The 13,636-nt window shown below is 43.0% G+C and overlaps 1 protein-coding gene across 3 annotated transcripts in view; it reads left to right on the forward strand.

Annotated features, from left to right (window-relative positions):
• Nucleotides 1-751: 751 nt before the first annotated feature.
• Nucleotides 752-13,636, forward strand: part of aven (apoptosis, caspase activation inhibitor) — a 32,407-nt gene continuing 19,522 nt past the window's right edge. For all 3 annotated transcript variants that reach the window (XM_041958231.1, XM_041958229.1, XM_041958230.1), the window contains exons 1-2: nucleotides 752-968; nucleotides 2,536-2,707. In XM_041958231.1, the coding sequence (XP_041814165.1) occupies nucleotides 774-968; nucleotides 2,536-2,707 (367 nt within the window). In that variant the 5' untranslated portion in view covers nucleotides 752-773. The remainder of the gene's footprint in view (nucleotides 969-2,535; nucleotides 2,708-13,636) is intronic.

The raw sequence follows: 13,636 nt of genomic DNA on the forward strand, positions 1-13,636 counted from the left end.
ATTAATGAGTTGCACCAAATTATATTTTGTCAAATTCTTGTCATATCAGAATGAACCACTGTAGATATATCCTCTGGTTTTCACATGCTGTCATATACACGACTGTTAGTGCTGTGGTAGGTTTAGTTTTCAGTTTATTTAAACGTGTTCAAGTCCTCAGTTAACATGTTTGGAAGCCACAACATCACATGCCCTAATACAGCGGTTTGATGTGATGTTGCTTTTTTAAAGGAATTAATCCACTTTGTTTGATAAAATTGCTAAAATCTGGTACTTAAGATTTGTTATCTAGAGAACTATTTGTGATTTTGACATTATTTGCACAACTTTGTATTCATTAGAACAAAATTCCACAGAACTATTGAAATTTGATTTATCTTAATGAATTAAGTCTTTCAGTATTTCCTTTTAATTTTTTGTACAAAAATCCTGCAGCTATTTTTTTTATTTCATTTTAAAACGCATGTAACACAATGTAATACATTCTTATATTAATTTTCTTAACGGAATAGACCCTTGATGTATGGGGTTATTAGTCATATGTTCTTGATTGTTATATCAGTGTGTAACAAGTGTTGCTTGTTTCTAATCAGTAAAATCTCTGGCATTTAATTTTGTAAAGTAAAATTGATTATTGTCTCTAATTTGGTTCACAGAGACATGACTTATCTTTGTCCAAATGAGACTCGGAACCATCATTTTTTCGTGGGACACCATTCAATGTAACACTCACTCTGTTCACAAGCTAAACTGTCCGGTCACAGTTGACAGCAATGGAGGGTAGACCGAGCAGAGGCAGAGGAGGAAGTTGGAAAAGAGGTGGCCGGGGTGGAACCGACGGCGACAGCTTTGGCGGTGAACACCGGGGCAGAGGGAGAGGAGGCCACCACCGCGGCCGGGGGAAAAGAGACTACCACCGCGGTCGTGGACGCGGGGGAAGCGCCCATACAGCGGACTTCCATCAACGGGTGAGAGCGCGTGGAAGTTGGCGTTCCACAGTCGGACCCGTTAACGCACTCTACCAAACCGCATTGAAGAAAATGGTCATTTCGTATTTGCGTCACTAAAAAAAACACACACAGTTCTTTGACGATGACGTAAAACCTATTAGGACCTCCTCTTCAACTCGGCTTAATTAACACTAATTTTAGTGTAACTGCCATGACCAAAATATCCTGTAGAGGCTGCGACTGAGCGTTTCGAAAACTTGGATGTTAGCATGCTCACATCCACACTTCTCTGCGGCACATACTGAGATCCTGTCAGCATGTCTAGAGTTAGACTGAGCGGAGGACGGGGCGTTGTTGATGCTTCATCATAGTGATCAAGCACTTGAAATGTCTTCCACAGCACTTCAAACATTATCGTTGCATGATCTGGATTTAGCATATGACGCTAGAGCGTTCAGCTTAGTTTCCACTGGGATGTTCTGTCAGTTGATGCACCCGCCGTGGTAGCTACAGAATTAGAAGGGAAACAATAGGGGCTCCATGATTGCAATCATATAAATCTCCTTTGGTACATAGGGGCTTCTTGATTGCAATCATGAAAATCTCCTTTGGTGCATCCATCGCTGCCATGGGGTCTTTGATGATAACATTGTGTGTTTGTGAGTTTTGACAAGGGATCAGAAAAGCTGAGCAAAACTGCACTTTGTCCTGAACATTTCCATGACAACATTATCGAAGGTTTGTGCAGCTATGTGACAAAACAGGAAGAAATCTGTGACTCAGACACATTTAATGAGTTCAGGTTTGTCACCGACATCTGTTCTTTGTCATACAGTGTGATGTGCCATTTACCTTGACTCTTTTGTTAGGCTTAGCTACCAATCATGAATGAGAGCTATGTGTTAATGGCCACTTTACAAAATGCTCTTGGCACTGTCATTGTCAGTGGAAGCGTTATTTTCGTCATGGAAAAGTCGTCAGTTAGTAAAAACTAAGCAAAGGAAAACATGATCTTTGATATCAAAGCAGGTTTTGTTTGTAGACAGATTTCATATGTCAGACAGATACTTGAACAGTCCCTTTCTTCACGTCATCATATGAATATTTTACATCTATCAAAGTGACGTCCATGGGAAGATGATACAGGTGGAGAAAGATGTAAAATAAAGACCCCCCTCATTTTCTCCTCAGAACCACATTTAGTCCAAACGTGGTCACGTTCATGTATACTAAAATAAGAATAAGGAGCTGCAACTACTGATTATTTTCATTATCCATTAATGTGCCGTACATCCTAGTTTCCCAGAGCTCAAGGTGACATCTTTAAATAACTTGTCGTTTTCAATGAACAACTCAAAACCAAAATATATTCAATTTACAATGATGTAAAACAGAGAAAAGCAACAAATTCTCACATTTAAGGTGCTTGAACCGCCTAATTCTGCTTGAAAAGTTAAGATTTAATTAGCAATTGATCGAGTAACTGACTTATAAATTGACCAGCTGTCTCAGATCTGCAATGTTATTCTCTTAATCTGAATGCAGACAAATTCCTCATTGAGTGTCCCACCATGTTCTCTCGCAGCGTCAAGATGAGGCCGACATCTTTCAGGAGGAAGATGACAGGATGCAGGTGTTCTCCAGGAGGAAGCTGGAGTCAAACTGGGACCGTTATGAGGAGTCTGAGAGGCAGGAGCCTGATGATGAGACACCCACTCAGAGGGGAGCAGACTACCACATCCTGCTGGAGTCGGCAGGTAAGCTCCGGAAACACAAAGCTTGAGGAGGTTGTGCTTGTTTTGTCAAGCGCACCTGCAGTGCTCAGTCAGCAGGAGAGACAGGTCAGGCGTTGGAGCTTCCCAACACACAAAAATATTACTATAATGCTCAGTTTTTGGCTCTTTATCGCTCATTATAAAGCACTTATTGCAGTGCCTTAGTAGCCAAATGGCTACAGTCCATGCAACGTGGCTGCAGGGTTGCCTCTACAGTGCCTGTCACGATCTAATAAAGGAATAAACAAAGCACTTACTAAGGGATTTACCTCTTACCATTCCTCTACATGGAGTACAAAGTTTTACCCCGAGCAGTCAGAGTCACTGTCAGTGCTACTGGCATTGAGTAATAGAAGGTTAGCTGGACAACATGAAGCCATCCTCTGGTTCAATTTCAATACAAATAATAACAGTACCACAGAAACTGAATATTTGGCATATATGTCTTTAACAGCGTTCTGTATTTGTATTTAGGCAATCTGTATATTTAGGGCATCTAATATTTAGACCGGTCGTCTGCACGATCAGGTGTAATTGGCTTGATCTTCACACAAAAGAAGAGGGACATGCACCTCTTTTCAACACAGACTCTGGTGGGCTATTGTTGGCTGTGGACATGACGTGGACGCGCCTAATTGGTCAAGTGAGGTGTCAATCACAAGGTCAAAGCCCTGCTGCCATTTTGAAACCAACATATCGTCCTCGTGTACATGCTTACCTGAATCACAAGGATCTTAGCTTCACAGTGGTCTATGACAGGAGCATAAAATTAAACATCACAGTTGTGCGCATAGACAAGTGAGTTCTTAACACTTTGGTAAGAGTTATTGTTAGATTATTATGGTCGAAATTCAAGTACAACTTCCTTACTAACTATCAATAAGAAGTGATTAGGAGGTTGTTGAGGGAAAACTTGGTCCAGTAGTCGTAGGAAGTGGTCTTGCAGATTAATTTCAATATGCAGCCAATATATATAATGATATAATAAGAAACTAGTTAATGATGAGTGTGTTACTGGAAATGATATTGTGAAGTCTGGCAGGACGATGACAAAGAAATCAGTAGGGGTTGAATTTTGGACGTTTTCAGTCAGTTTCTGGGATTGTGGCACCGTGAGCACATGAAATGAAGCCAATTTGCTCTGAAAGCTTCCTTCAGCTTGCACAAATGCCACAAAAACCCTTTCCAGGATAATTACACAGAAATTCACTGTCAAATACTCCACTGAGTCCAATTGTACTTTTCCGATTTTTGTCTCGGTATCCTAATTAGTTGAAAAGGAAATGTTGTCTTAGTCTTTAATTGCTCTGTATGGACTCTGCTGTCAGATGGCTGCGTAGAGGGCCCTTGTTTGTCTTTGTTTGCTAATTTCAGCCTCAGTGGTTAGCGTCGGCCCTCTGGGCTCTCAACAGTCCCATCCCTGTTTCTGTTGATATTTGTTTCCTCAAAGGAACATGAGTGAGAAAGCTCAGTGCTGTCTTATTGGAGCAGAGAGAGATTTCTTCATATTTAGGTCTGATTCCCAGATGACAGCCCCAATGTGGGACTGTCACATTTAGCTCATTCAGCTCACGTTGTGTTAAATAGAGCAGAGGGTCACCCCTCAAAGTCTGTTGCCAAAGTGTTTATTTTTAAAGATGACACACAGAGAAGCAGGCTAAGTCTCATTTTTGCAGCTCCCGCGTGCAGTAATTCAGCCCAAGTAGCTGATGTGTGTTTTATATCGCTGTGGCTTGTGGCCTTTTAGCTGCAGAGTAACTCCTGGCTAGATTTTCCAAGGAGATAAAGCCTAGTTTCACTGGCCTCTGTGGGTTGAAAGGTGCAGACCAGGTGTTTTCAAAGTCTGATGCTGTGCGTGCAGGATTTCAACACAGAGGAAATGACTGTATGCAAAAGATGGAGGCGAGTGTTAGCGTTCCAGGGATAGGGACGACAAGTATTGATAGAACAACATGCAAAAGTGCTAAAAAATGTTTGGATTTATTCTTTGTCTTACTTCCACTTGGGGATAGTCATGCTCTTTGTTGTGGAACTCCAGTTGAGAGTTTCGGGACTTAAACAGGAAGTGTATTTTAGCCTATATTTGTTTACATTTTGCAAATTGGCGACTCTAAAAGTATGCCGAATTTCTTATTAGCATTTCCTGTTTAAAATCGTCCATGGATGTGCAGATAGCTATCACTGGATTACTTTGTCACTGAAGAAAACATGGAAATGTGTTAATTCACAGCCAAGTCTGGTGTTGTAAAGTTCATCTTTTTTCTGTGACTTCATGGCCGTTAATTTGTGACGTACATCAGATTTAATGATATTCCCGTAAAGTGTGCGTCACGCTGAAGCTGCAGGTATGTGTATCATGTCTTTGTGTTTAGATTTGATGGAGTTAGGATTCTGTTGAGTAACGGGCGCTGAGGGTTTTAAAGTGCCTGAATTAACCCCATGAGCTCACTGCTGCAGCTCCAGCTGTCGACAGTGCTGGTGAGAGGGTAAGCAGAAGAAGCATTGGTAAGCTTCCATCACCTGGAACCTGTGGGGGCTGCAGCCAATATTTCTGGGCTTCCGCATAAAGGCTGGTCACACTTCTTTGAACGGCCAAGTTTGATGTGGTTTCAGCTGAAAATCTGCTGGCACTTAACAGACTGTGCAGGATTTTGACTTGCTTGTGTTTTTGGAGGAGGTTATGAGGCCGTTTTTAAATCAGGATGAGTGTTTAAGCAGCTAGCTGTTTTCACAGGCTTGTTGTTTTTTTTTCTCACGCCATTAGAGAGTTAGAGAGTGTTGCAGCGGCGTGTCTCTCTTCTCTTGTAGCGTAAATGCCAAAGGTTCTCCTGTGAGTTGTTTGACTCTCTCTGTGTTTTGCCCACATTGTCAGATTAGTCATGCCGTACAGCAAGAGGCTGCCGCTCTCTAGAGGATACTTAATTGTACGTGGGAGGCAATGCTTTCAAGAGTCGTTTTTCTGGCCAATTAAGGTAGCCTTGAAATCAGGAATTGGGCACAGAAACCTCCCTTTTCCTCTTTGTTGAAGTTATTATAGAATCCTTCTTATCGTGGAGCTTATATCACCATCACTTTTTGTAGCCAAGGTGTTAAAGGTTTGGAGCATTCTGTTTGTTTTGTTTGATTGGACAGAATGTGCAGGTCAGAAGCATGTGCAGATGTTATGTATTTCAGGATAGAAACGGCCCGGAGCAGCAATTCTTACGAGATTCAAAACCCCAGAGCGAGAGTCGGAGGGCAGAGCTTCAACGACAGCGTGTTGGAGGCGTCGGACGTGAGTGAGATTATGGGCTGATTTCACAGCATTTTAATCGAATAGATGAAATCTTCTTCTATCAGTGCCATTATCTAACCACAAGCGTGCTGCCTGTCATAAGAGGACGCTTTGTCTCATAATCTTGGAGTTCATTGCTGTCGGAGCCGAGCACATACGAACAGCCTAAAACCAGGCTGTATAAATATATACCTGAGTGGGCAGAGATTCTTTTGTTTCTGACATTAAGGGGCAGGAAGCATTTAAGTTTTCTTAAAGTGAGACTGTGTGACTTTTGAAAGAAGATCTGTAGAGCTGAAACCAGTAGTCAGGTAGTTGGTTGACAGATAATTAATCTCAACCATTTTCATAATCAATCTTCGTTTTCATGATAGTGTACTGAGTATTTTGGGGTTTTGAGCACTTTGGGAAATTGTGATGCACATTTTGCACAAATTGATACTGAAATTAATCATTCATTGCAGTCTTAAAGGACCAGTGTAGAGGATTTAGTGGCATCTAGTGGTGAAGTTGCAGATTGCGCCCAAATGAATGCCCTCCTTCCAAGTGGCGGCTGCTAAAAAGGCGCTCTCTACAGTCAGTTTGTCCTTTCTGGGCTACTGTAGAAACATGGCGGCTCAACATGGTGGACTCTGCTGAAGAGGACCCGCTCCCTCTGTAGATATAAAGAGCTCATTCTAAGCTAACAAAAACGCAGCGATTCTTGTTTTCGTTAGTTGTTACCACACAAATTTTTACTCTGAAGTAGATTCCTGTTAACACGTGAGACCGATGAGGAGAGGGCTGACGGCTTCACTCTTGGCAGAGTGGAAATAAAGTGGAAAATTGGAGAGGAGATTATCAGCCTACTGTGACAGAGGGAACATCTTCAAGTTCCCTTTTGACTGGCAAGAGCTACTGTTGCTTCACATCTCCGGTGCCAGGCGCAACAGATGGAGAGAGGCAGCGATTTTCTGGCTCAACGGCAGGCAGGAATAACATTAACAAAGCTGTTAGAAAATCATCACCTCATATTTAACACTTTCATTTAAAGATGGTGATTCTAATATAGTCACAAGTGTTAATACACGATTGTGTCACCTGAACAACATTTAAACTCTTCCAATGAGATTTAAAGTGGATCAGCCGCGCGGTTTCATGTTAACACAGCAAACTTCATCAGTTGATGAAGATCATGTGGTGCGATCGAAAGCCAACATGTCAACATTTGAAATGATGTAATCCTAAACTGGGAATATTGATTAATGGGATGAAACATGTTCAAGATTTTAACAGTTGAAATGTGTGGGCTGTATTATATACAGTGTATATCCTGTCACATGATAGTTTTTTTCTTCGTCCTCCTTATTGCTTTGCACTATACAGCGATAAAAAGTAACTAAGTACATTTGCTCAAGTAGTGTACTTTGATGCTTCATACTTCTGCTGCACTAAATCACTGGCAGGTATTGTACTTTTACTTCACTACATTTAAGTTTAGTTACTAGTTACTTTGCAGATTTGGATGAATGGTGATGAGTTATTATAGGATAAAATAAGACAAAACTTTATCGATCCCGCGTGGAAAATTCAGCTACTCAGCAGCATATAAAGTAATTAGCGCCACCTTTACCAGCTGCAACATTAATGCATCAATAATCATAATGCAAGTAAATACTTTTAAGTATGTTTTTGTATTTTGCTCTAGTAAAATCTTGACTTTTGCTTGTATTTCTATACTGTAGTGTTGCAGTTTGAGTAAAAACCTCCACAACTGGCACTATAATATATAGTATATTATAATTTCAGTCCATATATCGCAGTGTTTTCATTCTTTCATTCTACTGAACATGTGCTGATGCAGAACCTGCCACTGTTGTTTATATAATCTCCATTTATATAACCTCAGTTTGTTTATATTTCAATTTCACTATGTCCTCTGTTTAATGTACTAAAATACATTTGCTGCCGCAGCGACTCCCACAAAGAGCCTTGAGGTTTCCTCTCATCTGTCAATGTATTAATTCATACTGTATTAATGAGTGCACAAAACTTAAACCTGCAACTGGGAAATTTAAGCACCAGCTCCATGCAGACGTCTACCTTTTCAGTGACTTTGCCTTGCCGGTCTATTTAAAGACGTGTAATGAGTGGTGAGGACATACAGCGGCTCACTTTCTATTTGCGAAAGCTCTATTGAGAGCTCCTCTGCGCTCGGTATGATGAGGAAAACCGGAGCCTGACAGGGAAATTATGTAAACAGATTGTTTGATTTGAACTGAAGGTCATGTTGATTTCTGGCGTTCGGTGGCCTCCTGGACGGGTATCACGCCGTCCCACTGCTTGTCCAAACATCCCAAGTGCTTTTCGCATTCATGTGTTTTGATTGACTCTGATTGCGTCTTGCGTTGCACCCAGCGCTCAGAGTTCAGCGCGTCAGGGGGAGATAGACCTGTTTCATGACGTCCAGACTGAGTTTTCTGCTCAAGGATGAAGCCTTGGCGCTTTTCATACCTGAAATATTTCAGGACCGGCGTGTTTAGAAAGTGCTTTTGTGCATAAAGATTTTCATCGCCTTGAGAACTTCAGTAGTCACAATGCGGAGCAGAATTTTGGTGAATGGCGGCCGTATTGAGCGAATTAAAACACATCGAGTTGCTATGACGCCTTCAATGAATTGCCGTCGGCTGCTTTGTAGCCCGAAGGTGATTTTATTCTGTCAGGTCTCGTCTCACTCCTTGCATTGTTGGGGGTTGATTGTGCTGTTGCTATGGGTAATACGTGTGTGTGTGTGCGTGTGTGTCTGTCTATAAGACTTGGGGAGGAGGTTGCAGGCCAGTTATTTGCATCCTAACACGGTCATCTATCTGTACACATTAACACAAGAATCAATCCTCCTCCCCCGCAGCCGTAGTTTACCGATGCTGCTAATGGGCACCTATCAAGGCTCAATCATAATGAGACAAAAGGAAATCGCATTAGAGCTTCAGTGATTCAGCTAACTAGATAGACAAACACAAAGACGTTTTCCTAACTGAGATGAATAGTCCCAATCATCCCATTAATTTATGTGTTCCGGTGTCGTTATGGATACTTGATTAGCCATCGAGACTGGAGGAGACTGGCGTCAAAGCAGAGGAATGAGGCTGGTCATGTACTGTCTGCGCGGCAAAAATAAGAAACCGGGCGTTAACAGGTGCTTGCTTTCCTTTCCCTGCGGTCGTCGATTGTGATTAAACCAGTGGAGGATGGCGTGAGGCCAAATAAAGCAGCAGGTGGATCATAGACACTTCACCGAGCTCATCCCACAGAACAGTCTGCCCACTTTCATCCTTAAATGCCTCTGCCATTGCTTTAATGTTAACATGTGAGGGTTTATTTTAGGGCTGCAGTTATTTCCATTACCCATTAAGTTTGTAAGATGTCAGGAAATAGGAAAAGATGCCCATCACAGTTACCCAGAGCTGCAGGATGTCTTCAGATGGCTAAACACCACAGTCCAAAACCCCAAAATGTTCAGTTTGCTATCAGAAAATAGAGAAACAACTTGAAAAATGACTTAAAACAGTTACTTGAGTATCAAAATCAGAGCAACTAACGATTATTGATTAGTGTGCCGTTTATTTTCAGATTAAACAATCGTTTGATCTATATAATTTCAGAAAACAGCAGGATTTGATGTCTTTAAATTCCTTTTGTTCACTTCACCGCCCAGTGATACCAGTTTACTGCAGAGCTGCAACAATTCTTCCGTTTTTCCAGTGAAATTAAATGAATGTGCAGGTGTTTAGTGTCGATTCATCATTTAGGTCATTTCTCAAGCAAAAAATGCCAAAAATCAGCTCTGTCGTTCCTGCTTCTTCTTCCTCTGCGCTTCCATATTTTTCATCATGCTCTGATGTTTTATGGACCAAACGATTGATTGAATAAACAAGTGAATGAAATGAAAATAATTGTCAGTTGCAGCAGGTGCAGAAAAGCAGCGAATCGCAGCATTCAACAGGCTACAGCAAACATTTTATTCTTGACATTTTGCCTGAATAACTGATAGCTACACGTTAATTTTCTGGCAGCTGATCGCTTGTCGCCTGAGCTCTGGTTCAGTTTTGAAACTTGTTTGGGCGAAGCTCCGTCGTGTTTATGCCTCCGAGAACAGGGTGACACAAGTGTTGGGATGCCAGTCGTGTGACTTGTCATCCCTATGGTTTTTAATGATGCCTTTAAATCAAATCATCTCACTCCTTGCACCTCCCACTTTCTCCTGAGCGACACACACACACACACACACAGCTGCACACAGTTCTGCAGAGCTCCGCGTCTGAACTATAAAAGCACTGCTGACAGCTGATGAACCCCAGCACTTGTTCCATGATTCATTTAGCACAGTAACTCCGGCTGCATTGGCTGCTCAGTAATAAAAAATTTACAGTGCTAGAACTGAGAGTGCGATGTGACTGAACAGTAAGTAGTTGACAGCTGCTGCTTTGAGCTGTTTAATTTGCTGCCATAATAGCCACATCAAACAGAATCCATACTCACCCCGTATGGCTCTGACAAAACACAATCCTCCAGCGTTAAAGGGGCGTTCGGGAGGTCTTTGATGAGCTGTTTACTCCTCCAGCCCGGTCGACTTCTGTCGGTTTCTCCTCCCTGTGTCTTCCTCAGCTCCTGTGCGTCGCCTCTCTGTTTCCCTCTCACAGCGTTTGCTTCACGCCTTCCCTCGCTGCCTCGCTCTTCCCCTCCCCTGTTCCCTCCGGCTGACTTTTCTCCCTCTGCGCTCCTCTCTCCAACGAGGTGAAAAACACACTTGTCAAATACAGGTGGGTCATCGCACCGTCTCGCATCCTCATCAGTTGCTAAGTACGAGGCGCTTTTATGATGCAAACAAGTTTTTCCAGCGCTGCGCCGCGTCGGACTCTGTGACTCCCGATCGATCTTTTCTTTTTCTGAGATGAACGCAACAGCTGTTCAGCGTCAGTGTCCATGTGACGGAGCGGCTTAGGTGCCTCGTTGGTCCTGTTCAGACCTTTTTCACAGAAGGGTGAATTACTGGAAACGGCCGCTGGAGAAGAGCTCATCAAAGCTTTTTCCTTTTCACCCGAGATAATCTCGTGAGCTCGGCATCTCCTGAGGAATCGGTGAAAGCAGCAAAAGTCGCCGTTTCTCACTCCTTCTGCAAAGTTTGAGGAACTCCACTGATGAGGAAAGTGGAGTAAAGCCTCTTCGATCCTCAAGGCTGCACAGATTGAATGACTTTTTGTCTCCCGGCCGGCTTCTGAGTGCCGCCTCTGATGCACGCCGCACCAGCGTCCTCACCAACACGCGGATTCAACCGTGAGCCGCCGTCAGGAGAAATTCCCACATGGCCGGAAGCCTCATCCTGAGCGCTGAGCAACATGTAAGAGGAGGGAGGAAGAGGCGAGGAGGTGGAGGAGTAGGATGAAGCAGAGAGGAGGGGAGGAGCCGGAGGGAGGAGTCGACGTGGGTGTCGGCAGCAGTTCAGACGGGGCCGGCTGTTTGCCTTTGTGTCGGCAGCGCTCACGGCTGTGTGTCTTCATCAGAGAGGAAACGCATTCAGTCAAACAGCCTCACACGTCCCACGTACGTCAGGGTCACCTGGTTAATCCCTGATGCGTTTGACCGCGTGCCCTCTTCAAAGCAGAGCGAGTGATTGCTGGAGTGCTGATTAGAAGAGTTTTTACACTGCTTTCAGCTTGTAAGGAAATCTCACCGCCTCTATCGGCCTCAGAGTCGGTGCTTTTTCGGTGTGTGGTTCCTGCTTCTTTTGGCATGAAGCTTCCTGTTCAGATAAGCTTCGGGCTGTAAATGTAACTGTCGGCAGAGCAAGAAAAAAACTTCTCATTGGCTGAGAAATTGTTTTCTTCAGTGGCTGAAATGTGAATTGAGTCGATTTTTGAGGCCGACGATCATTTGAGAGCTAAAAAAATCCCTATAGTTAAATACAAACACATAATGCAAAGATTCTTGATACAGGCTTTTTTTTTGTGGCAAAGCTTTACAATTTTACCTTTTTAAAATCCATTAGTCAGCACTCTCCAGGTGAACAAACATAATACTGTTACTAAACTACCTCTAACCTAGCTTTCCGTTTCTGTGCTGCAGTTTATGTCACTTATCGGCCGACATAAACATCCACAATAAGCTAATGTTAGCCAGCGCATCGACCCGGCTGAGCTCTAATCTGTAGGTAGGAAACACCTGTTTTTTTCCCCACTTGTTGCTGAGCAGTGTCACCTAAAATCAGGCGCATTTACTGACACTTTCATCACAAAAAAGATGGATGACCTTCGTCTTCTTTGGCTGAATTGCTCCTACATTACCACTCGCCATTGTGTGGCGTACATTAGCTAGCAAAGCAGATGCTTGAAGAGTCGAAGGCGAGCAGGTACGCTTGAGCTGCAGACGAGTGGCGGAGGGCTGGGTGGAGATAGAGGCGGGGACCGTTTACGTATTCATAGGCAAAGGTGTAACACTACATCCAAGCTACTTTAGAGCATGAAGGATGTTCTTTTCATAAAAAAAACTTCTAAAGATGTCATTTTGATGAACAGAGATGAGTTTGTCTGGCTTTAATTAATGCCAGGAGAGGAACTGTGAATATTTATTTGCTAAAATAGAGACACGATATGAAAATAAGCCATATTTCACATCTTTTGTGACAATCAAATTAAATCTGAATTCTAAATAGATCAGAATAACACTCCTGTTACTTCGCTCCATCATTGGTATGTACCAGGCGTTTCTCATCTGCATCCACCAGCAGCAACATTTCTCCGACATTTGAGCCATTTTATCTATCTGTATGAATTTATCATATCAACACGACTAAAGTCAGGTCTACCAGAGTTAAAGTGTTAGTTCCAGTAACTCAGCCCTGCCCCCACTAGCAAAATGCTATCCATGTTTTTGGGAGGCAGAATTACTTCCATGACTTGAACCTGTCCAGAGCCATGTGGCGTCAGTAGTGCGTATCATTTGAAGGATGAGGAGAAACATGAAAAGATCAATGACGAGATTGATCCATTATTGACAGGAGGCAAGTCAAAGATAACACTCTAATGGCCCCAGCAAATTCTCAGCATGCTCTGAATCAATGCGTTCGGCTTTTCGCCGTGAGCACCTTTCGCCGTGCTGGTGGAGCCAAGCGAACGTTCATTCAGGATCTGGTCTGACGGTTTAAAAGGCTCATGTGCAGCTCGTCATATCAATGAGCCTCGTCCGCTCCAGTGGAGAACAGCTGGGTGACTGCTGTTGACGCAATGAGACCAACACAAGCCAACGCATTGTCACATGTTGTGTAACACGCCAGCAGCGCTCAGCGCCACACTCGTCATGACGCAAAGACTCGCACAAGTGAGCGGCAACATCAAACGTTTGTTCAAATTTAGATGAGATTTCTCTGAGCCTTCTACGTCATGTGAATCTTTGTAGGCGCTTGTCAGCAGCATGGAGGAGCCCCAAATCGAGCACATAGAAATGATATCTTTCAAACAAAACTAAACCCGTTCGTTTTCTCATGTTTTCTCAGAGTTCTGCAGCAACAATGAAGAAACGTGTACAAGTCTTGTGTTTAGTGTGACGCCGCTGAGCTCATGCCACTGATTTTACTGAATGAAAACACAAACATGGTTGAAATG

This window comes from Chelmon rostratus, chromosome 18, assembly GCF_017976325.1.
Source record: "Chelmon rostratus isolate fCheRos1 chromosome 18, fCheRos1.pri, whole genome shotgun sequence".
Taxonomy (NCBI): domain Eukaryota; kingdom Metazoa; phylum Chordata; class Actinopteri; order Chaetodontiformes; family Chaetodontidae; genus Chelmon; species Chelmon rostratus.